Source organism: Odocoileus virginianus, chromosome 28 (genome assembly GCF_023699985.2).
Source record: "Odocoileus virginianus isolate 20LAN1187 ecotype Illinois chromosome 28, Ovbor_1.2, whole genome shotgun sequence".
NCBI classification, from domain to species: domain Eukaryota; kingdom Metazoa; phylum Chordata; class Mammalia; order Artiodactyla; family Cervidae; genus Odocoileus; species Odocoileus virginianus.
Window position 1 is genome coordinate 7,616,712 of NC_069701.1, and position 24,952 is coordinate 7,641,663.

Consider the following 24,952-nt stretch of genomic DNA (forward strand, 5'->3'; position numbering starts at 1 on the left):
GTGCATGTCCATCTGAGAAAAATCCAGAGAAGCATTAAAAATAAAATATTAGTCACACAACCAGTAATAATCATTGTTTGCAACTTGGAATATTTCTTTCCAGCCTTACCCCCACCAGATTTAGCTTTTATAAAAGCAAAATTAAATATGTGATGATTTACATGAAACCTCATTTAGCTGATGATTTGCTATTGAGACTCAGAAATCTGATTTTCTAGAGAAAAGAAAACAAAATTAAGTTTATGTTGCATATACAATTTTGTTCCCTGCTGTTTTAAAGGTAATGTATGTCAGGAGTTTTCTCCCAGGTCACTAGCCATTCTTCCACAGTGTCATTTTCATAGCTGCCTGGTGTATCACAGTTCATGTAAGAAACTCTCCACTCTTGGACACTTAGATTGTTTCTATCTTCTTGCAAATATAATTGTGCTCTCATACCCATATTTGCAGGTCAGTCTTCCTATCCCTGATGATTTCCCAAGGATAAATTCCTACAAACAGAAATATTGAGGCAAAGGGAATGGTCATTACTTAGATTCTTGATTCATATCGTCAGAAAAGCTTATACTGTTGGTATCCTGTGTGATCTTTCTCAGGAAAGCTTTTCGTAGCTCTTTCCAAGGTCTCCTTCCTCTCTGGACACCACACAACACCCTCATTTCTAAACAAGAATACGCACTGTAACCCTTAGTGAGAAATGATGCTTATTCATGTTTCATCCCCAGATGCAGTCAAGTGAGGGAGAAGCAGCCAGACCTGGCTTCAGGCTGGGAACCTGTGGAGGTGGGAGGGGCTGGGGGAGGACAAGCCAGCAGCCAGAATGCTGGCCTGGGAACACGGGCCCTGATTCCCACCCCTGACGGCCAGAGGAGCCCCTGTATTCCTCTAGACTCCACCCCTGCCAGTGAAACTGGAGCATGGGCCAGGAGGTTACTGAGTACTCACCCATATCTAAAGCACTTCTCTATATGCCTCCCCGCCAGCCTAGGAGAAGGAGGCTGGATAGTGGTACATGCCTTATAATTGTTCATCAAGACCAGTCTTTAAGGTCTGCCCCATACTGTGGTTTCCCTTGCCCAACCAGATGCCTGAGTTTTGCTGAAACTGTCCCTCAGCCACAAAGAACATGTGTGGAAGCCATGTAAATGTGGATGAGGAGAGCAAACTTTGTGTTATTATTCCCACCCATCACCTCCTGCTATGTTCCAACTGGATTTAATCGAGACTTTTCCCTCTCTCTGTCTCCTAAAAGCTGTTTCTAGACAAGAAATGGAATGGCTTGAGGTTGATTCTGAGGCCATTGCGTCCCTTGGAAGGGTGTTGGCTGCCTTTAGCAGGTATCTGACATCCTTTATCGTTAAAGGTCCAGCACCCAGCAATGATGTGCGGAAGTTTAGAGTGGGCCTCAACTTGTAACTACCAGGGTCTTCCCTGGTAGCTCAGATGGTAAAGAATCTGCCTGCAATGCAGGAGACCTAGATTCAGTCCCTGGGTCAGGAAGATCCCCTGGAGAAGGGAGTGGCAAGCCACTCCAGTATTCTTGCCTGAAGAACTCCATGGATAGAGAGGCCTGGCGGGCTATAGTCCATGGAGTGGCAAAGAGTTGGACACAACTGAACAACTGCGTTACTACAACTTGTAACAAACCCATCAGAAAAGGTGGTGGAAAGTATGAGTAATCTTGGCCCTTTCACAGGCCACCCTGTTTAAGTGTGACAATAGCCTTGTAGGTGGAGCATCAGATATTACCCTCTGTTTACAGCTGAGGAAACTGAGGCCCAGAGAGATTAATTTCCCTAAGAAGATCTGCTAGAAATGGCAGAGATCTTGGAGCAGTGAGTGGTCCCAAAGAGAGATCTTAGTTGCCTTCCCAGGAACTGAACCTGGGTAACCTGGATAAAAACCATGAGTCCTAACCACCAGACCCCCAGGGGCTAGAGGCTAGAAGCAAAGTTCCCTGGTTCTTTTCCTCATTTGAAAGCAAGAATGTTTCAAGGAGGCAAAAAGCATCATAACAGATATTATTAGAGACACAGCAGAATAGTTTATTAATATCTAAGATAGAAGCAAGGCAGAAATACACACCTGGAGACAAAGGGAATAGGCATCCTCTAATGAGGTGCCCGCCAGGCCGCTCTGTCCATGGAGGAGTCTCCAGGCAAGAATACTGGAGAGGGTTGCCATGTCATCCTCCAGGAGCTCTTCCCCACCCAGGGATCAAACCCGAGTCTCTTGCGGCTCCTGCATTGCAGGTGAATTCTTCCCCACTGAGTCACTGGGCAAGCCGTCTGTTACAAGGAGGAGTACAGTAAGTCAGAAGATAGGCAGAGATATACCTGTAGGCATCCTGAATGAGGCACGCATGAGAGAGGTGATTTAAATCACTGACATAGGACAGTCCTTTAAGGCCTTTGTTTACATTTGGCCAATTATTTTGTTTCTTTTTTTCACACGGGACTTGTCCTAGGCCTCTTCCAAGATATGAGTACAAGTTTTGTTAAGAGGGACCCCACCACAGAGGCCTGTGGGGGTATGTCCACACTTATTATGGGCTGGCACCCCCTCCCTTTGGGACCGCCGAGGAGCCTTCCTACGCATGTGCAGACAGGGAAGTTTTCCTGACCTCAGGAGTGGGCGTCTGAGTAGTCACCGTCCCTCTTCACTGCAGCAGAGCTCAGCTCCTGCCATTCGATTTGTCCCTGGAGTGTCCGGGTGAGAACAAAGCTTCAGTTTCCCTGCACTTGACAGACAGATGTCCAGCCCAGGGGCCCGTCTACCTCCTCCCTCGGCAGGAGGGGGCCCTGACCACCTGTGTCCTCCTCACCACGCCGCCTCCCCAGGTTCCAGTCGCTTTATAAGGAGAAAGCACTTCTTGACTTTTAGAATTTGTATTCCTAAAGTAAGTTTGATGCGTTATTCAGAATTCTAAAGGAAGAGGGAAGCAGCCTTTCTCCCGCTGCGCCACGTCTATGCCCCCACCCCACGTGTCCCTGCGTGTGGATGTGGATGTAGCTGTTGCCCAGTCATCATCACACCATGCCCCTAATTTTGTTCTGATTTCTTCACTGAGAATTATGTTGTCAGCACTTTCTCTTTACCTTTTTTTTTAAGTTTATGAAGTGTTTAGTAGGTGTTAGGCACTCTATGAGGCTGCGGGAGATAAAGAGCCAGGCGTGCGTGGACTGGTCTGGCTGTCCGAGTTTCAGCATTGTCACCTAATGGATCATTTTAATGGCTCAAGTGGTACAGCTACTTAAAGTGTCTGCTTCCCCCTCCCCTGTGGCTTTTGGCCCCCACATCACCGCTCCCTCCTGGGTGTGGAAGGCAGAGAGCTTCCCCTGGGCCTACTCCCTCCTGTTATAAAGGACCAGAGGGTTCCCCAGCTGGAGGACCAGGCAGCACCACTTGTGTGAGAGGAAGCAGTTCTCACTCAGTCCAGGGAGACCTCAGCCATCACCCACAGTGGGCCAGGCCCTTGTATGATTCCGTCTGTTTCGTTCTCACACCGGCTATTTATGAGAAGTTGGTCTCCCCATTTTACAGATGAGGACACTGAGGCAGACGTGCTATTTTCCTCAGGCCCCACAGCCCTAAGTGTCGGAGCTGAGATTTGAGCCCAGCTGCTCTCTGGGTTCTCTCAGAGTCGCCTTGTCTGCCGTGGCACAGCGCTCCAAGATCTCAAGCATCTGTGTTACAGACTGGGTGATAAAGAGTGGGTAAGGAGGTGTTTCCCACACTCCAGGTTCCACAGACAGTCAGGATCAAACTAAGGCTTAGTGATGCCGTTTTCACACCCCTTCCCCTGCAAGGAGAGGTGAACTCCTCCAGACTGTCTTTAAGGAAGTTACAAAGAGGCCCACCTTGGGGAAACGGAAGACAGCAATCTCTCTCTTTCCAAACGCATTCACTACGTGGTATCCCACCCTAGAGGTCTTTTTGAAAATAATCGGTTTGCAAGACTTTTCCCCTTGAAATCGGGGAGCACATCTCTTGCCCAGAGCAAGTCACGGCAGAGGGAGCATCTACTTGCAGCTACCATCTCTGTGCCAGTTCAGGGAGGATGCTGCGGTGAAGGCTTTAGTGTTAGAACAACTGGACCATCTGTGTGCATGTCTCTATTAAAAAGAAACTCCTGAGGCAAAAGGAGCTTTAATCAGAGTCAAAGAAAACACCCCTCCAGGTTTCCTGTTGAAGGAAAACATCTGTGTCGGCAGCCCTGAAACTCTGAGTCACTTTTACCTGCAGACACCAAGGAGGTTTGGAAAAATAAATATATGAGGCATGAGCACATGAGGGAGGGGCATCCTGTGATGTTCCAAACGCCGGGGAGAGGGAGCCCCACCGCATTCGGCAGGGCACCTGCTCGGGTCAAAACCGCCCCTCTCCACCGCTGCCGACAGCCGTGTGCAGATCCGACGGCTGTGTGTGGATTGGTCCATGCGCCTTGTTTCAAACACACACAGCAGAGTCACACACTGTCCGCATGAGATAGCATACTGAAGAGATACTAGGCTTCCCTGGTGGCTCAGAAGGTAGAGAATCCACCTGCAATGCGGGAGACCTGGCTTTGAGCCCTGAAACAGGAAGATCCCCTAGAAAAGGGAATGGCAACCCACTCCAGTATTCTGGCTTGGAGAATCCCATGGACAGAGGAGCCTGGCGGGCTACAGTCCAAGGGGTCACAAAGAATCGGACATGACTGAGTGACTAACACACACACACAAGATATTAGATGTCCGTGCTTCTGGCTCACCCTCCCTGGTTTCATGCAGGAAAAGGGGCCCCAGGGCAGAAGTGACTTCCCCCAGATTTAAGTGCAAACCCAGTGCTTGTTCCACTCTGTGCCAAGGGTTCTGTGGGGCAACCCTAGGCCTGGCTTCTGAGCCCTCGCATCTTCTCCTGCCCAAGTTGTGAGCTTTGAAGGAGTCTCCTCTCCAGGAGACGCCATGAGAGTCTCGTGGGGATGACTGAAGAGGGGTGGAGGGGACAGATCACCGGCAGAGCCTGGTCAACAGTGCCTTGGGGGTTACTGGTTGCCAAAGCAGCATGGGATCGCCCCCAGAGCCGGGGGTTGAAGGCTTCCTTCTCCCTGGCAAGACTGTCCTCACTGCAGATGACAATAGCGTTCACCCACGGCACCATCAAGCGCTGGCTGCCTATGCACCTGTGACCAGTGAGGAGTCCCGTCCTAGGATTGTTGTCGCTCACCCTTGGGTTGACCAAGCTTCCAGAGAAGTACATGGTGGGCATAGCTGCCACCTGGAGGGAGAAAGAGCCCTGTGTCCACAGCGCGGACCCAATCCCATGACCTCCCCAGACCCCCAGATGTTCTCTGAATAACACCTTTGTGTGCCTGTTGCTATGCAAGATAAGTGTTTTTCCAGACCAGTAGGTTCATCTTCCAGTTTAAACCCAGCACTCGATGACATGGCAGGTGAAGAGGAGCAAGCCATTTTGTTTTCCATGACATTTAGTCTCCAAGATTCTTCACCTTGAAAAGTCAGAGCCAGCATGTATTACATTAACCTTAATAATGCATTCCAACTTGTGTGCCAAGTAGCTTCAGTCATGTCTGACTCTTTGCCACCCATGGGCTGTAGCCCGCCAGGCTCCTCTGTCCCTGGGATTCTCCAGACAAGAATGCTGGAGTGGGTTGCCGTGCCCTCCTAAAGGGGATCTTCCCAATCCAGGGACCGAACACGAGTCTCCTGCAGCTCTTGCAGAGAAGGCAGATTCTTTACTGCTGAGCCACGAGGAAGCCCGAATTCCAACACACATTAGGCACAGACAAATACTGTTTGATTCCGCTTATACGAGGTACCCAAAATTGTCAAATTCATAGAGTCAGGAAGTACATTTGGTAGGTGCCAGTGGTCGGGGGCAAGGGTGGTGAAAAGGGAGAATGGGGAACTAGTGTTTAATGGGGACGGAGTTTCAGCTCGGGAAGCTGAAAACTTTGGGAGATGGATTATGGTGAGAACTGTCCAATAACGTACAATTGTGGTACATGGAGTGGTACTTGTGCCACTGAACTGTACAGTTAGACATGGTTAAAATATGTTTTATATTATGTGACTTTTATCACAATAAAAAAAAACTGAATGCAACACAAAGAAGAAAGAGCTATAATATTACAGTTTGGAGAGAGAGATTAAATAGCAAGAATGAGTATTATGATAATTATTTTGGTGCCTGGCTTCAGTCATATCTGAAGCCAGCCTACCTCTATACTCTTCAGTTTTGTGATTCAATAAATTACTCTTTCTCCCCTTAAAAAAAAAAAGTCAGAGCCAGGTAGACACCCATGGAGGGCACACTTAACTCCCATGGCAGCGGAGAAAGTTCTGGTTCATCTGCTTTGCACAGAGCCTCAGCCTGAAGTTACAGCTGTAGACTGACTTAGTGCCCATGAGAACTTGGCAACAGCCTGGCAGAGAGAATGCGGCAGGCTTGGAGCTGAGGACGCTGGTCCCTCCTGAGAAGACCCCATGCTCCAGTCATTGCCACCTGTTGCTTCCACCAGATTCATTTTGTGAAATAGGCAGTTCACTTAACCTTTCCTGGCCTCAAAAACTCCTGTGGAGGAAGCCAAACCCAGTGATTTCTAAGACCTGACTAGTTCTTAATTCAGCATCTCCTTAGCCCAGTCCTGAAATAAATGCCGCTCACATCATAAATGCTTTTAAATGGCCTGCCATGCACAGCACTGTAAGCATCACTAGGGAGATCAATAAGGACCCTTTCCTCAAGGAGCTTGCATTATGCAGTGGAGATCATTGTCAACTATAAATAAGTCAACTATACTTCAAAAAAATATAGAGAGAGATCGCTAATATCACCACTGGACAGAGAGGTAAAATGAAGCAGGGATGAGTACCCGGAGTCTCAGAGCTCGTTGGGTGACAGAGCCTGAATGCGAACCTGGGTGCATCCGATCCCAGAACCCACTTTATGTCACTCGGTGGGACACAAGGCGGAAGGTGAATTTCTTGTTCCATGTGGGACAGTGTGGAAGCTCCACCCTCTGCTGCTCGTGAGAAGCCATCTCCGATCCTGCCGAAGGACAGCCAGCTGACAGGAGATGTGGATGCGGCGTTTCCCCAGACCCCAGCCGGGTCTGCAGCACCAGCTGGAGCGTCCAGCCGCTCCTGGGCTCTCAGGAGGACCAGGGCGGGGGTCAGGAGCCACACCCACATTCCCTGGTCCCTGCAGTGTCAAACAGTGGGGTGGGCACTGTCAGGAGATCCAGTCAAAACAAAGCTCAGTTTCAGCTTTGCTACTTTCTGGCTGCGTGAGCTTGGGTAGTTTATTTAAACCCTTGAACTCCACCTTCCTCATCTGTAAAACGGGCATGAGAGCATGCAAGACAGAAGGCTCGAACTACTTTTTTAGAAAAATGTTTGCATCATATTCCACACATGGTTTCTTCTTTTAATATTTGTTTATTTATTGGCTGTGTCCAGTCTTACTTGCTGCCTTTGTGCAGCACGTGGAATCTTTAGCTATGGCATGCGGGATCTAGTTCCCTGACCAGGAATCGACCCCAGGTGCCCTACACTGGGAGCTCTTAGTCTTAGCCATGGGACCACCAAGGAAGTCCCGAATCAACCTACTTTGGATTCAGAACAAGTGAATTACTCGAAAGTTCTGTACAAGTATGAGAAGCTATATTTTCGTGTCATCTGCACATAGAAACTTTCTCCCCCATTTTTTGGTGCACTTAGTTTTGAAATATTTCAGGTATAAAATGTTCTATTATAAATAAAATAAACACTATAAAATATCAAGACTTTTTTCAAAGCTTCCTAATCGCTCTTATAACTCAGTAGTACTTCGTTAGGATTAACCCTTCATCTTTTTTTTTTCCCATTTATTTTTATTAGTTGGAGGCTAATTACTTTACAACATTGCAGTGGTTTTTGTCATACATTGAAATGAATTAGCCATGGATTTACATATATTCCCCATCCCGGTCCCCCCTCCCACCTCCCTCTCCACCCCATCCCTCTGGGTCTTCCCAGTGCACCAGGCCCAAGCACTTGTCTCATGCATCCAACCTGGGCTGGTGATCTGTTTCACCCTAGATATACATGTTTCGATGCTGTTCTCTTGAAACATCCCACCCTCGCCTTCTCCCACAGAGTCCACAAGTCTGTTCTATACATCTGAGTCTCTTTCTGTTTTGCATATAGGGTTATCGTTACCATCTTTCTAAATTCCATATATATGTGTTAATATACTGTAATGGTCTTTATCTTTCTGGCTTACTTTGCTCTGTATAATGGGCTCCAGTTTCATCCATCTCCTTAGAACTGATTCAAATGAATTCTTTTTAATTCCATGGTGTATATGTACCACAGCTTTCTCATCCATTCGTCTGCTGATGGGCATCTAGGTTGCTTCCATGTCCTGGCTATTATAAACAGTGCTGCAATGAACATTGGGGTGCACGTGTCTCTTTCAGATCTGGTTTCCTTGGTGTGTATGCCCAGAAGTGGGATTACTGGGTCATATGGCAGTTCTATTTCCAGCTTTTTAAGAAATCTCCACACTGATTTCCATAGTGGCTGTACTAATTTGCATTCCCACCAACAGTGTAAGAGGGTTCCCTTTTCTCCACACCCTCTCCAGCATTTATTGCTTGTAGACTTTTGGATAGCAGCCATCCTGACTGGCGTGTCATGGTACCTCATTGTGGTTTTGATTTGCATTTCTCTGATAACGAGTGATGTTAAGCATCTTTTCATGTGTTTTTTTGCCATCTGTATGTCTTCCTTGGAGAAATGTCTGTTTAGATCTTTGGCCCATTTTTTGATTGGGTCATTTATTTTTCTGGAGTTGAGCTGGAGGAGTTGCTTGTATATTTTTGAGATGAATCCTTTGTCTGTTGCTTCGTTTGCTATTATTTTCTCCCAATCTGAGGGCTGTCTTTTCACCTTGCTTATAGTTTCCTTTGTTGTGCAAAAGCTTTTAAGTTTCATTAGGTCCCATTTGTTTATTTTTGCTTTTGTTTCTAAAATTCTGGGATGTGGGTCATAAAGGATCCTGCTGTGATTTATGTCGGAGAGGGTTTTGCCTATGTTCTCCTCTAGGAGTTTTATAGTTTCTGGTCTTACATTTAGATCTTTAATCCATTTTGAGTTTATTTTTGTGTATGGTGTTAGAAAGTGTTCTAGTTTCATTCTTTTACAGGTGGTTGACCAGTTTTCCCAGCACCACTTGTTAAAGAGGTTGTCTTTTTTCCATTGTATATCCTTGCCTCCTTTGTCGAAGATAAGGTGACCATAGGTTCGTGGATTTATCTCTGGGCTTTCTATTGTGTTCCGTTGATCTATATTTCTGTCTTTGTGCCAGTACCATACTGTCTTGATGACTGTGGCTTTGTAGTATAGTCTGAAGTCAGGCAGGTTGATTCCTCCAGTTCCATTCTTCTTTCTCAAGGTTACTTTGGCTATTTGAGGTTTTTTGTATTTCCATACAAATTGTGAAATTATTTGTTCTAGTTCTGTGAAAAATACCGTTGGTAGTTTGATAGGGATTGCATTGAATCTATAGATTGCTTTGGGTAGTATAGCCATTTTGACAATATTGATTCTTCCAATCCATGAACATGGTATATTTCTCCATCTGTTTGTGTCCTCTTTGATTTCTTTCATCAGTGTTTTATAGTTTTCTATGTATAGGTCTTTTGTTTCTTTAGGTAGATATACTCCTAAGTATTTTATTCTTTTTGTTGCAATGGTGAATGGTATCGATTCCTTAATTTCTCTTTCTGTTTTCTCATTGTTAATGTATAGGAATGCAAGAGATTTCTGTGTGTTAATTTTATATCCTGCAACTTTACTGTATTCGTTGATTAGCTCTAGTAATTTTCTGGTAGAGTCTTTAGGGTTTTCTATGTAGAGGATCATGTCATCTGCAAACAGAGAGAGTTTCACTTCTTCTTTTCCTATCTGGATTCCTTTTACTTCTTTTTCTGCCCTGATTGCTGTGGCCAACACTACCAAAGCTATGTTGAATAGTAGTGGTGAGAGTGGGCACCCTTGTCTTGTTCCCGACTTTAGGGGAAATGCTTTCAATTTTTCACCATTGAGGGTGATGCTTGCTGTGGGTTTGTCATATATAGCTTTTATTATGTTGAGATATGTTCCTTCTATTCCTGCTTTCTGGAGAGTTTTAATCATAAATGGATGTTGAATTTTGGGAATGCAAGAATTCTTTAATATCCGCAAATCAATCAATGTAATACACCACATTAACAAATTGAAAGATAAAAACCATATGATTATCTCAATAAATGCAGAAAAAGCCTTTGACAAAATTCAACATCCATTTATGATTAAAACCCTTCATCTTAAATGCAGATATACTGAGAAGATTTTAGAAAATTCTAAAATTCTTCAATACTACTAGAGAATTGGACTTGCCCCCAGAAACCACATATGCAGCACCAGAAAAACCATTCTTGGCTGCCTAAAATACCACTGACTCAATCTGTCTCTTGGAAACATGACAAATTATAACGTACCATGAACCCTTTCATCTCTGTAAGAACTGAAAAAGTGAATGTTTTCTGCAAATGCCAAGAGTTATACCGTTTTTATCATTCTGTGTATGCCTTTTCTGTGTTGATGTGTTTCAGACAGATGAAACTGAGATATCTGTGCAATTTTCTTTCCCACTTTTTCCATTTTAAATCATCTCATGCATGTCTGTCCAGGTGTCTACATAGGCTTAACCCAATTTCTGTGGCTGCCTATTGTCCATCTTGTTGTTACATCATCATTTACTTCTTTGGTCCCCTTAGCTGGACATTTGTGTCTCTCAGTGGCTTTCAGATGGTCATTTTGAAAGTGGCCGTTGAAAGGCTATATGTCCCATTCTCATCATTTGCCCACACGTGCACACACACACAGAGACATACACATCAACTGCTAGAGCAGAGTCCCAAGGAATCTCAAGGATGCATAACTCAGGAAGTAAAGAGATTGAGAAATGAAGTTTAGATCCCACGTTTCTCAGATGTAGCCATGTGGATCCTTGGAGAAAGTGTTAAATCCACCTGAGACATGTGGACCGAGGATTGGGGAGTGAGGGGTTGGGAAGGTAGATATTTCTTGATCTTTTCTGTCCTCTATACCTTTCCCCCACCACCTCCTACAGCGCCTTCAAGACAATATGGACCTAGACTGGTGTCTTAAACAAAGATAAGTCAATTCTGGTTGATGCGCCAAAAAAGCCATTCAAGCAGCTTGGCCCAGAGGTTAGGATCATGGGCTCTGGAGCTGGCAGCCACGAGTGTGAATCCAGATTCCTCCACTCACTGGCCCAAGGGCTGGTCGAGTCTCTCGACCTCACTGTGTCTGGCCGTCCTTCTGAAGTACCCAGCACACAGGAAACACCATGAAAGTTAAAGCTGCTGCCGTTACTTTACAGCATATGTTACGGTTCACAAAGCTCTTTCACATATATCAGTATTATTTCATTTCCTCATCACCAGCAAGCTGGGCAGATGGTATCTTATCCCCATCTAACTTTACTTTGTCGACAAAGATCCATCTAGTCAAAACTGTGGTTTCTACAGTAGTCGTGTCTGGATGTGAGAGTTGGACTATAAAGAAAGCTGAGTGCTGAGTGCCGAAGAATTGATGCTTTTGAACTGTGGTGTTGGAGAAGACTCCCGAGAGTCCCTTGGACTGCAAGGAGATCCACCCAGTCCATCCTAAAGGAGATCAGTCCTGAACATTCATTGGAAGGACTGATGCTGAAGCTGAAACTCCAGTACTTTGGCCACCTGATGCGAAGAGCTGACTCATTGAAAAAGACCCTGATGCTGGGAAAGACTGAGAGCAGGAGGAGAAGGAGACGACAGAGGATGAGATGGTTGGATGGCATCACTGACTCAATGGACATGAGTTTGAGCAAGCTCCAGGAGTTGGTGATGGACAGGGAAGCCTGGCGTGCTGCAGTCCATGGGGTCACAAAGAATCAGACACGACTGAGCGACTGAACTGAACTGAACAGATGAAAAGAAGGCTCCCAGAGGTCACATAATTTACCTGAGGTCACACAGCTAGTCAGTGCTGGAGCTGAGACATGATGTTGAGCCCCTTGAGGGCAGGACTCCTGACATGCTTGCCTCTGAATCCTGCAGGAGCAGTCCAGATGGAGATTTGATGATAACACAAAACCTTGGCCCCAAGGAGCTCATATTTAGGGGTACGTCAGCTGCGTCTGACTCTTTGTGACCCAATGGACGGTAGCCTTCCAGGCTCCTCGGTCCATGGGGATTCTCCAGGCAAGAATACTGGAGTGGGTTGCCATGCCCTCCTCCAGGGTATCTTCCCGACTCAGGGATCGAACCTTTGTCTCACATGTCTGCTGCATTGGCAGGCAGGTTCTTTACCACTAGCGCCACCTGGGAAGCATATTTGGGGAAGGAAGACACAAAAACATAATTTCCAAAGACCCTAACACATAAAATTGCTTCCTATTTCTTAAATACATCAGGTCACCAGGTACTTTTTCCTGCTTTTACCTCTAGCTCCCAGTCTTTCTTTGTGTTGACTTCTCAGCCTGGAGGGCCCAGCCCACTTGGCAAAATCTTTTTTTTTTTTTTTAACTTTTTATTTTGTCTTGGGGTATAGCTGATTAACAATGTTGTGATAGTTTCAGGTGAAGAGTAAAGAGACTCAGCCATGCACATACATGTATCCATTCTCTCCTAAACTCCCCTCCCATCCAGACTGCCACTTGGCATTGGGCAGAGTTCCCTGTGCTATACAGTAGGTCTTTGTTGGTTACCCTCATTCTAAATATAGCAGTGTGCACATGTCCATCCCAGACTCCCTAACTACCCCTCTCCCGAGTCCTTTCCCCTCCTCTGCTCATCTTTTAACGCCTGACCATTTCTTCCATGTCATCATCCCCACTTGTCCCTGGTGGGAACTACTCCATTCCTCCTCTGTGCCGCCGTGGACCACACTTTGTGCTGCAGGAATGTCTGTCTATCTGTAGTCGAGTTTACTGACTCATCAGCCAACCTGCAGTAGACTGAGCACCTTGAAGGCAGAGACCATCTCTTATCCACAAATCCCCTGAGAGGCCCAATGGCAGCAGGCCATTAGAGGGTCAGTAAAGGATCAGGAGAAGGCAATGGCACCCCACTCCAGTACTCTTGCCTGGAAAATCCCATGGACAGAGGAGCCTGGTGGGCTGCAGTCCATGGGGTTGCGAAGAGTCGGACATGACTGAGTGACTTCACTTTCACTTTTCACTTTTATGCATTGGAGAAGGAAATGGCAACCCACTCCAGTGTTCTTGCCTGGAGAATCCCAGGGATGGGGTTGCACAGAGTCGGACACGACTGAAGTGACTTATCAGTAAAGGGACAGGAAATGTGTCGTGCATGGATAAGCCCGCAGCTTCCTTGTAGGCGTGTGTGTGAGGGGTACAGGAGAGGCGGGAGAGGCCGTCAGACCAGTGCAGACACAGAAGGTGGGGGCACCTGACCCGGGGCCTCTTTATGGTGGGCTTCTTTCTTGAATGGAAAATGCTGGCTCTATCAGTCTCTACTCGTGTCCCCAGGGCCTGGCACAGTGCCAGGCCTGTGATGGGTATTCAGTAAGTGCTCACGGGAAGGACAGGAGGGAAGAAGGGTCCAGATCGGTGACTTTGGTTGAGACCCAGTACCCCTATCCAGATGTTGCCTGTGGCAGTTCTTAACAGGGTCAATTTTTGTCCCCTAGGGAGACATTTCAGTTCAGTTCAGTTCAGTCGCTCAGTGGTGTCCGACTCTTTGCAACCCCATGGACTGCAGCACACCAGGCCTCCCTATCCGTCACCAACTCCCGGAGTTTGCTCAGACTCATGTCCATTGAGTCGGTGATGCCATCCAACCACCTTATCCTCTGTCGTCCCCTTCTCCTCCCACCTTCAATCTTTCCCAGCATCCGGGTCTTTTTAAATGAGTCAGCTCTTCGAATCAGGTGGCCAAAGTATTGGAATTTCAGCTTCAGCATCAGTCCTTCCCATGACCACCCAGGACTGATCTCCTTTAGGAAGTTTCTTGCATGGAGACATTTGGTGGTGTCTATAGATTTTTTTTATTGTCACAACCTGGGGGTGCTACTCACTCCAAGTGGGAAGAACCTAGAGACACTGCTATGCCAAGTATTTTACAATATGCAGGTTCACCTTCACATCAAAGAATTGTCCAGGCCAGAGCATCCATGGTATTACTGCTGAGAAGCCCTGGGATCAACCCAGAGCCGCATTCAGAGGTTGGAAGACTGTATCAGAGTGTCTTGCTACTTCAAGCATCCTTGGTTCCTAAGCTCCAGACCCCCTGCCCAGAGGTCCACGCTGCATCAGTGGCTTAGCATCCAGACCCTTCCAGGCAGCACCTGGGGAGTCGGAGGGGGACAGCCACCCTCCTGGCCCCCCTCACCCCCCACCTTCCCGCCAACCCGGGACCCTTGACGAGGCGGGTGCTGTCTGTTGCAGGAGCTGCTCAGAGACCCGCTGTACATCGGCCTGAAGCACCGGCGCGTCCGTGGGGAGGCATATGACGGCCTTCTGGACGAGTTCATGCAGGCCGTGACAGACAGGTAAGTGGGTCAGCCCGCCCCTTGCGGAAGCGGACTGTTAAGAGATAGGATGACTAAGTCAACATGCGGTTTGGCAGAGACACGTGCTTTTCCGGGTGGTCCGAAAATTCCAACTTGACCCCGTGTCCTCGGAAATCTCAAAGCCAAATGGGCTCGCTCTCTCGGAGAATCTTGGGGAGCCTAGAAGGGAGAGGAGGGGTGATGGCTGAAGGCCCTGTGATCGGGGGGCAGTTAAGTATCTGATGTCCTGGGAGGAAAACTCCCCTGGGCCAGCTGCTCTGGGTTCCTGGCAGAAATAGAGATGTTCTTAGTGTTCGGGGAGAGAAGTGTGTCCTTCTGATGGAATGGCCTGGAAGGCAGCTGGCCTTGTTAGCTGTCATTTTCCGGCTCCGAGGACCAGGCGGTGTTAATGAGCCACCGCTGCAGGCCACACGGGCGGGCCTGTGAGATTTACGAGGTGTCATCTCTACGCTAGGGTGCACCACGCTGGCAGCTCCTGCCGCCCGCCCCAGCCTGCCCCATCTGTCTGCCATCATTGCCACCCGCTCCCCCTACGGGGACTGGCATGCTGCTGGGCTGGCACGCTGGCTGGGAAACAGCCCCCGTCTTCCCACGCCGAGTCTGACAGGCCCATCAGTCACGGCAGTCTCAGCAGCCCAGCTGGCCCCCGCAGACCCAGCAGGTCCCTTCTCACTTGGAAGCCTCCAGCCTTGCTTGCCACCCAAGAGTGCCCGGGGAGGGCAGAGCTGGTCTGCACATCCTTGACAAGGGACCTCACTGTCTGAGTTCAGCGATTGGCTGGAGAGAGAGCTGGTCTGGCCTCTGCAACCCAGGACTTCTCATCTGGGTGGGCTTTGGCGGTGGGCACACCCACCCCACCACTTCCAGGTCTGTGACCTTGGGCAGGTTACCAAACTTTAAAGCCTGCTCACCTGGATTCCTTATCCAGAGATAAGAAGAAACCATTTTATTGTTGCTGTGGTTTTTGTCTTTATTTTTTTTTAATTATTTGCTTATTTTATTTTGGGCTGTGCTGAGTCTTAGTCGCTGGGTGCGGGTAGCGATTTCTCTAATTGCGGCGAGCAGGGGCCACCTGCCATTGTGGTGCGCGGACTTCTCACCGCAGTGGCTTCTTGTGATGCGGAGGACCAGCCCTAGACACCTGGGCTTCAGCAACTGTGATGCACTGACTTGGTTGCTCTGTGGCATGTGGGATTCTCCTGTGCCAGGGATTGAACCCCTGTGCCCTGCATTGGCGGGTGGGTTCTTAACCATTGGACAACCAGGGCAGTCCCTGGTTTCATTTTTGAAGATGAGGGAAAGTAATAGTGAAGTTATATGAGGTGGGAATGATTCTGTAGAAAAGATGAGATTGATAGCAGAGTGTGGAGAATGGGGTGGACGGGCCGAATAAGCCAGGGGATGAGGGTCCAGAGTCCACCCGGGCGCTTTGTCCGAGATGGGAGCACAGAGCCCATCCACACAGAGGGAAGGCCATGTGCTGGGCACAGATGCCGGCAGGTGGGTAGATGTTGTGGGGGAGTCCATGGGAGCTCTCCTGGATGACAGGGTCATTGGCTGAGAGTGAGGATGGGGACCGAGGGGGTGCAGGTTTGAGGTCTAGGAGGCAGGACCTGGAATGTCCCAACTAGGAGCTAGAGAATGGTTGCTGGGTGGCTTCACGGACCCCCTTCAGGTTACTGGCCATGAATTTAACTTAGGTCATGAGTTTAATTTACCCGTGATTTTCTCTAGCTGGTTTCCACTGTCTGAATACAGGGCAGGAAGACACGGAGAGAAGGACTTAATCAGGGTTGAGATTTTGCCAGGCAAGAGAGAGAAAGAGAAGGAAAGGGCTGGACAGTGTCCTCAAGGGGATGATTGCAATGATGCGTCATGAGGTCTAGGCCAGGTAAGAAGGGACAGATGAGGGCCTGGTGGAGAGGAGGGCTGAGAGGCTGTGGTGTGGACCGTGGACAGTAGGTCCTGGTGAGGCCTGAGAATTACTGAATTGGGTACCGGATGGAATAAGCAGGAAAGGGAAGAGATAATCAGAAAGTCGAGGGTTCGAAGCTGGGATTGTGAAGGAAGTATTGCTGTTAAGATGGGACTGCTGAACACCCCATTCAGGGGTCAGCTGCATGGACAGAGGGCTTCCCTGGTGGCCCAGCTGGTTCCTGCAGTGCAGAAGCCTGGGTTCGATCCCTGGGTGGGGAAGATCCCCTGGAGAAGGGAACGGCTACCCACTCCAGTATTCTGGCCTGGAGAACTCCATGGACTGTCTAGACCATCGGGTCGCAAACAGTCCGACATGACTGAGCGACTTGCGCTTCACATGGGCAGAGGCGAATCATCTAGAACAAAAGAGGTGAATGTCTTGCCTAATTCTCCCCCGTTTAGATCATCCTGAATACCACATTCAGTGCCAGACAAGATACTTTGAGGGTGGTAAATTATCATAAATTACCTAATGTGCCTTTGGAAAACAATGACCACAGCAGGTATCACGGTTATTGTTCTCCAATAATCACAACAGGGGCAAAGGCATGGCCTGGTGGGGAGAAGGTGTAAGGGCTGCTGGGTCGCAGGGGTGTGGTCCTGCCTCCAGAAACCTGCAAGGTGTTCTTACAGAGGAGGAACTGGGCTTGTTTCTGTATATTTTTTCTCTTGTTTCACCCAGAGAAGAACCAGTTGATGAAATGTTAAAGGAGGAGGTTTTCGGCTCAGAATAGATCTGAGCTAACCCGCAGTGCATTAGACGCTCTTTGAGAACGATTTCAAGCTCTGGCTGCGTGGCATCTGGGTGGTGCTGTCATAGAAAGAAGTGAAGCATCAGTTGTCCTCTAAGAAGCCTCCCCACTCCGGTGTCCATTCAGACTTCTGAAGATCCCCGTGTGGCTGGCAGGGTAGCAGATGAGAGATCTGAGGGCAGAGATCTGAGGGCTCCAAGAAGTCAAGAAACCTGTCCCAGGTCACACAGCATCTGGCAGGACAGCGAGCTAACCCTGAGCCTGCTGACTCCAAGGCCAGACTGCTTTCTGCAGTTACCTGTGGATGACACAGGAATGTGTTTGGCTTTGAGAGCACGTTTCTTTGGCTTCCTGTTTCCAGGGCTCCCTGCTTATCTAATGAAGTCAGTAGTCATTCTGTGATTCCCCACAGAGAAGCCTTGCTATTCGTGTGAGAAGGTTAAATAAACTAGGATGTAAGAGGCTCCTCAAATTATCATTAAAATCCATTTACAGTCTCACAGACACACTCCCACAGTCCAGGGGTGAACCCTTGGGCAGGGATGTGCGTCAGCCAAGAGGAATGTGTCCTTAAGTGGAAAAGATGAGGGGTTGACACTTGCTTGTTTTAACTTTCTAATAAGCTGAAGCAGGTGTTGCTGGGGATGCTGTAGGTGGGGAGTGAACCGGTCTCCTGGGATTATAGTAGCCCCATGATGGGGTACCCAGCCTGGGCAGACAGTGAGTCAGCCCCCCTGAGGCCAGACACCATGTATTTTAAGAAAGAGCCTTGAGAAACATTGATTTCTGCCTTCAACATCCTCCTCTCTTTTCAGAAGTCCTGCAAGTAAAAGCTCCACCTGCTTGCTTCTACCCACTCATCTTAAGAGTTTTTGGCAGAACAAAATAAGTTACGGTGGCTCAGCTGCTGCCCTAGGGTGTGGCCACTGGGGGAGACCCATGAGGGCAGAAGGAATCTCCATGTTACCTGCGAACCGCAGCAGTGAGCCACTGTGTGCGTCCGGCTCAGAGCTGACACACAGCCTGGTGTTCCCATGGCGAAGACCAGTCCTTCCACGCTTCCCACTCTCTCCCTGCCCTGCACTGGGCCCCAGAGTGATGCACCTGAGTCGTAGGCTTTTCCTGATGGTTTCCACTTGTATTTTTCATTTCTGTTACTTACAGCAGAATCTATTCTAAGTTTGCACATGGAGCCCCAGTTCTGTCTGATGCTTGGCCTGGGCTGGACAGGCATTTGATGTCTGAAGCAGCAGCTTCAGCCTTTATGCAGGTCGTGAGAGGATGTCACCCCCATTCTCTAGCTCCCCAAACTCTAAATATAGAGATTTCTAAACTCTTGATAAGAGTCATAACAAAGAAAGGAGATATTTGATTTTTTAAAATGTAACTTTAAAAAAAGAAAGTCATCTGCATCTTAGCTCCAGGAAAATGTCTTTTTGAGTCTCTCCATCTTTCTCTCCAGTTTCTCTCTCTCTCTCTCTCTCTCTCTCTCTCTCTCTCTCTCTCTCTCTCTCTCACACACACACACACACACACACACCATCCTACACCAGAGACCTGAGGTTCATGCCACAGTTGGACTAGCACAGTATGACTTCCATCACATTCTACTGGTTAAAGCAAATCACAGGTCCACACCCGATTCCAAGGGGAAAGAGAACACAAAGGTCTAAACATCAGGAGGCATGGCTCACTGGGAGCCACCAAGGTAACAGACAACCACACCCCATCCAGCCTGGGAGGGACAAGGAACAGGACAGCCAGCATTACCAGAGGCTGTGCCCCGGAAATGCAAGAAGGGCAGAGAAAAAGAATACCATCCTTCCACATAGAAACAGGGAGATGCATCATCTACAATTGGTAGTCGGTTATTGAGTACCTGCTATATATAAGACGCTGTGTCAAGTGTAGTCGGCAGTCCTCAGAGAAATAAAGTCTGCTGTCAAGGACCTATGCATGCAGAGACATTCTTATCTGCCTCCTGGCGTTTAGACCTGACCTCTAAGCTTTCTCAGCCTCCGAGTCTCGTTAAGAAGAACTCTAGGATGGGAATATAAAGTTGGGAGTTACCAGTTCATAGATGATGTGTAAGGTCAAGGGCTTCCCTGGTAGCTCAGTAAAGGATCAGCCTGCAATGCAGGAGGTCTGGATTTGACCCCTGGGATAGGAAGATCCCCTGGAGAAGGGAATGGCTCCCCACTCCAGTATTCTTGCCTGGAGAATCCCATGGACAGAGGAGCCTGGTGGGCTGCAGTCCATGGGATCACCAAGAATCAAGACACGACAGAGCGACTAACACACACGTGCGTCTGTAAGGTCACGGTACAAATGTGCACATGTGGTTAGTCGCTCTGTCAAGGGCATGATGAGGTTCACCTAGGAAAAGACAGTAGAGAGAGCAGAGAGTGTGTCTTACTACTGAACTTGAAACTGTGCCCTGTGAATAACTGCAAGTTAATCTGCTCAACAAAATTTAGGAGTACACTGTGACTCCTTGCGACCCCATGGACTATACAGTCCATGGAATTCTCTAGGCCAGGATGCTGGAGTGGGTAGCCTTTCCCTTCTCCAGGGGATCTTCCCAACCCAGGGATCAAACCCAGGTCTCCCGCACTGCAGGTGGACTCTTTACCAGCTGAGCCACCAGGGAAGCCCAGGAATACACTAGGACATTGCTGGTAGGAATGGCAAGGAGAGTAAAAGGTTTTGTTCCGTGTGCTAGCGCTGATTGCTGGGATTCTAAGGCCTCTCTAAGCACCACTGGAAATGGGGTTGTGGCTGATCAGCAGTGTGTGCCCTGAGCAGGGCAGTGAGGCGTGGCAACACGTGTGCCTGCTTTAACCATACCGGATCTGTGTGGAGCGTGTGGCCTCAGCATCTGTGACTCCATGAACACCCACGTGGGCTGGTCCCTCTGCATCTCCTAAAGTTCAGTAGCAACTCAGAGGCCAAAAGATCCTGGAGGCTGAAGACTTCTCATCTCCAGGTGTTCAGGATATTTCAAGAACTACACCAAGCCTGTCTGTTGGATCCACATGAAATTACAGCTGCTTCTTCTGAGTTACAAATCATGGCCTATGCTCCCATGATACCCTCCACCCCCAAGCCCACCCTCCACCCACACTGGAACAAAGCAGTGGATCAAATAAACGAAGGCATATGAATACTGACCTATGGTTCCCAAACCTGGCCTGGCATTAGATTCACCTGGCATTAGATTCACCTATATATCAATCATATAGACTCCAAGTACTTCCCTGGGGGTCCAATGGTTGAGGACCCATCTGCCAATGTAGAAGACATGGTTTTAATCCCTTGTATGGGAAGATCCCATTCACAGGGAAGCAGCTAAGCCCGTGGGCCATAACTTCTGAGCCTGAGCTCCGGAACCCTCAGGCCACAACTGCTGAAGCTCAAGCACCCCAGAGCGTATGCTCCAAGGGAAGAGAAGCCACACCTCAACCAGAGAATGGTCCCCCTCGCCACAACCAGAGAAAGCCTGAGCGCAGTAGCAAAGACCAGTACAGCCAAAAGTAAGTATTGATAGATAGACAAATCAGTACAAAACAGCTGTGACTCTCTTGCTTATGAAAAAGTTCCTGTGGAATACAGAAAGTCACATCACCCTCCCAACAAATTTGTCTACTTTTTTCAGAATTTGACTTTTCCAGCTCAACCCATGAGGGAATGTATTTTTGGCAAAAAGATAAGAACAGGAGGTATGGATCGCTCACTCCTGGGAACTGAGCTTTATTTTCGGCACTGAGGTGAGAAGCTGTGAGAAAGCTGAGAGCAGCACAAACAAATAACGGAGCTAATCATGCTTTTCCGGGGCGTTTGAATAATGACTGCATGCCCAGAACTTCACTAATGAGATTCCAAAGAAATAAAAGACATGCACGTGTCCTCATGACTCTTAACAGGTCTTCCAATGAGACATTTTGAACAGGAAGTAATTAGAGAAGAATTAAGTACTGGACTGTTCACTACTGGCCTTCAGTTCAATAGAAATTCAGAGAAAGGAGCCATCAGGGGTGACTGCAGAGAGATGGAAAGTAAACAGAGGCAGGGCCAAATGTGAGTAAGCCACAGGAGAGAGAGGACATTCCACATGGATGATGCATCATGAGGAGGGCAAGGACACAGCAAAGGCAAGGAGTAGGCAAAAGCTCTGGAGGACTGGTCCCACAGAGATGGATGTTTATTGGCTCAAAATAAAGTTAAGTAGGTATAGGGGCTTCCCAGGGGTGCAGTGGTAAAGAATCCTCCTGCCAATGCAGGAGATGCAGGAGACTCAAGGTTCAATCCTCGGGTCAGGAAGATCCCCTGGAGATGGACATGGCAACCCACTCCAGTATTCTCGACTGGGAAATCCCAGGGACAGAGGAGCCTGGCGGGCTACAGTCCGTGGGGTCACAAAGAGTCAGACACAGCTGAGCACTGAGCAAGTGAGCAAAACACACAGGGGTAGAGTGGGCTACAGGATAGGCCTCGAAATCCAGGAAGAGGGCTGTGACTGTTAGTGCTCAGAAGGAGAAAGGGCTTCACGTATCTAGCCCAGTGTTTTCTTTAATATCTATGTGTGTGTTTCTTCATTTTGGCTGCACTGGGTCTTAGTTGCGGCACACAGGACTTCCGTTGCATCATGCAGGATCCTTCTTTGCAGCACCGGACCTCTAGTTATGGCACTCAGGCTCCAAGGGCATGCAGGCTCCGTAGTTGTGGTGTGCAAGCTTAGACGCTCTGCGGCACTTTGGATCCTAGTACCCTGACCAGGGAGCCAACCCCTGTCCTCTGCGTTGCACAGCAGATTCTTAACCACTGGATCACCAGGGAAGTCCCAATAATTAAGTGATTTTAAACCAAGCTTCCTCAAACTCCAAGCATTTACCGAGGTGCATCCGGGCTGCTAGAAATGAGTATTTCCCAGCAACCATACAAGACTAAAAGTACTTGAAGAAAAATATCATTGCTTTTAAATGCTTTCTGTATCACGGTCTGTTTAAGATTAAAAAAAAATTCTACTAAAAATGTTTGAAAACGATCAATCCTTACAAAGCCTTAGTTGGAACTTCATGCAGAGAGCAGCAGGGAGGCTTGGTAAGTTCTTGAGCAACGGAAGTACTGAAACTGACAGGATGTGGGAGATGAGAACAGAAACCATGGCAACACCCCAACTCAGAGTCTGCCCTCCCCAGGGGAGTCTGCCCTGACCAGCCTGGCCTGAACCCCTTACCCTGTTTGTAATCATAGCATGACTTATGGCCACATAATTCATGTGTCAGTTAATCATGCATCACATCATGACATCTTTTCTATAATGGTCTAGAGCTTTTCTATAACCTTTTTTGGTCTTTATACCATTAGAGCAGAAATTAGGGAAAGATGTGCCTGGCTTCTTGTAGAGAGGTTCAAGTGTCAGCCTAGGCCGGACTGATGGACTTTGAAGAACTTCCCTTCCTCAGGTCCTGTAACTCTGTATCATCTCTCCCAGACTGGTAGTCCCTGGGGGCATAGTGCGTGATTAGACTCCAGGTGGACCCACCGTAAATGGTGAGGGTGGAGTTGGGTGGTTGGATCTTTGATTGGGGTCAGGTGGTTGGATGGTTGGTTGGTTGGTTGGTTGGTTGAGGGGCTCAAAGCCCTCACCAGGCTAATTGTCAGTCAAAGTGAATAGAAGGCTGTAAACAGGCCGGCATCTGAGGAAGCTCAGGCATTTCCCAGCTGGTCCAGGGATCAAGAATTCGCCTGCCAGTGCAGGACCCGCAAGAGACATGCATTTGATGCACGGGTCGGGAAGATCTCCTGGAGGAGGAAATGGCAACTCACTCTAGTATTCTTGCTTGAAAAATTCTGTGGACAGAGGAACCTGGCGGGCTACGGTCCGTGGGGTCACACAGAGTCGGACACGACCGAGCACACACACGCGAGGAAGCTCGGAGGAAGGAACAGCAGGACCCTTTCTAGATTGTCTGGCCTCTGAAGAAACAGGACCATTTCCCAGTCTCAGCCTGACATGGCTAATTGTTGATAGCCCAGCTTCTACATTTTCCCACCCAAACAGGAGCCAGATGCTGTGAAACAACAGACTCTCATGCTCATGAGGACTCTGTCTGCGGTTACAGAGAGAGCTGGAAGGTGGTAGCAAAATGCAAACCAGCATCGAGCTCTGTAGGACCCTATTAGCTTCTATCCTGACCAACCAGGTTGAATAGAGGCCAAAATGAGATGGAGGAAGTTCACTTAACTGGGGAGATAGGTTCAGTCACACCAACTGGTTATTTCCGTTTCATTTTTCCCCAAGAGGTGGACTGTATTACCTGGTATCAAAATAGGAATAAAATTATTCCCAGACCTGAAAGTTTCATATTATAGCAGAGAAGAGGAAAGAATAGATTAATGAACTGATAGCAATAATGATAACATGGCAATAACCCTTTTTTACTTATTACCTGCTATGCACAGGCTAATATGAGCTCTCATACAATATTAATTCATTTAATTCTCACACCAGCCCTCTAGGGTGGCTACTGTTATAAGCTTTGTTTTAGGGGATGAGGAAACTGAAGCTTATAAAGTGTAAGTAGCTCTCTAAGAAAGGGGGCCTGGAGGCTCAAGAGGGAGGGAATGTGTGTATAATTATGACTGATTTGCATTGTTTTACAGAAGAAACAAACACAGTATCATAAAGAAATTTTCCTCCAATTAAAAAATAAATTTTAAAAAAAGAAAATGAAATAGAAAGGGGGCCTTATTAAGGCCCCACCCATCAACCACAGTTGTTAAAAGCACTACCTCCAGAGCTATAATGCCTGAGTTTGAACCTCTCGCCTGCCCCTTATTAACAAACTACTTAATTTATCTGTGTACTATGGCCACCTCATGCGAAGAGTTGACTCATTGGAAAAGACCCTGATGCTGGGAGGGATTGGGGGCAGGAGGAGAAGGGGATGACAGAGGATGAGATGGCTGGATGGCATCACCGACTCGATGGGCATGAGTTTGAGTAAACTCTGGGAGTTTGTGATGGACAGGGAGGCCTGGCATGCTGCGATTCATGGGGTTGCAAAGAGTCGGACACGACTGAGCGACTGAACTGAACTGAACAGCGTCCTCACTTCCAAGATGCATTTTTAATATTTAACTTGTAGAATGCTTCTGCTGAATGAATGAGACAAGCCATGTAAATGTTATAACTGGGTAATAGTAAGCATGAATGTTTGCTATTACAAATAACAATAATAATTTAGGCAGTTTCCAAAGTCACTGTCCTTTAGGCCATTCTTTAGGGCTCCCCCCATTCATGCATTCAATTAAATTATCCATGAATATATCCATCTTTTTCTTCCATAGTCCCCCACTCATCCATCCCCACTGTTCTAATAATACCTTCCTTCTCTTCCCCAATTTCTCTTCCCAGCTGCTACTCTTAAGAAATAAAAAGAAAAAAAGAAATAAAAACAACAGCCCTAGGAGCATGGCTGTGAACCATGTCCATTTTCAGATCCCTGGTATGTGCGATCAATCCTTTCACCTATTCAGTTTAACTCCCACCCCCATCCCCACCTGACAGAGAGGCATTCTGTGTATCCA

The 24,952-nt window shown here is 47.8% G+C and overlaps 1 protein-coding gene and 1 non-coding gene across 4 annotated transcripts in view; both read left to right on the top strand.

Moving 5' to 3' along the window:
- The window catches only part of ME3 (malic enzyme 3), a 223,911-nt gene that overhangs the window by 157,584 nt on the left and 41,375 nt on the right, over positions 1-24,952 (top strand). For all 3 annotated transcript variants that reach the window (XM_070457156.1, XM_020881253.2, XM_070457155.1), the window contains exon 7: positions 14,506-14,609. In XM_070457156.1, the coding sequence (XP_070313257.1) occupies positions 14,506-14,609 (104 nt within the window). The remainder of the gene's footprint in view (positions 1-14,505; positions 14,610-24,952) is intronic.
- LOC139031968 (small nucleolar RNA SNORD30) lies at positions 146-215 on the top strand. Its single transcript, XR_011484514.1, has one exon. It is a non-coding gene; the product is annotated as a small nucleolar RNA SNORD30 (small nucleolar RNA).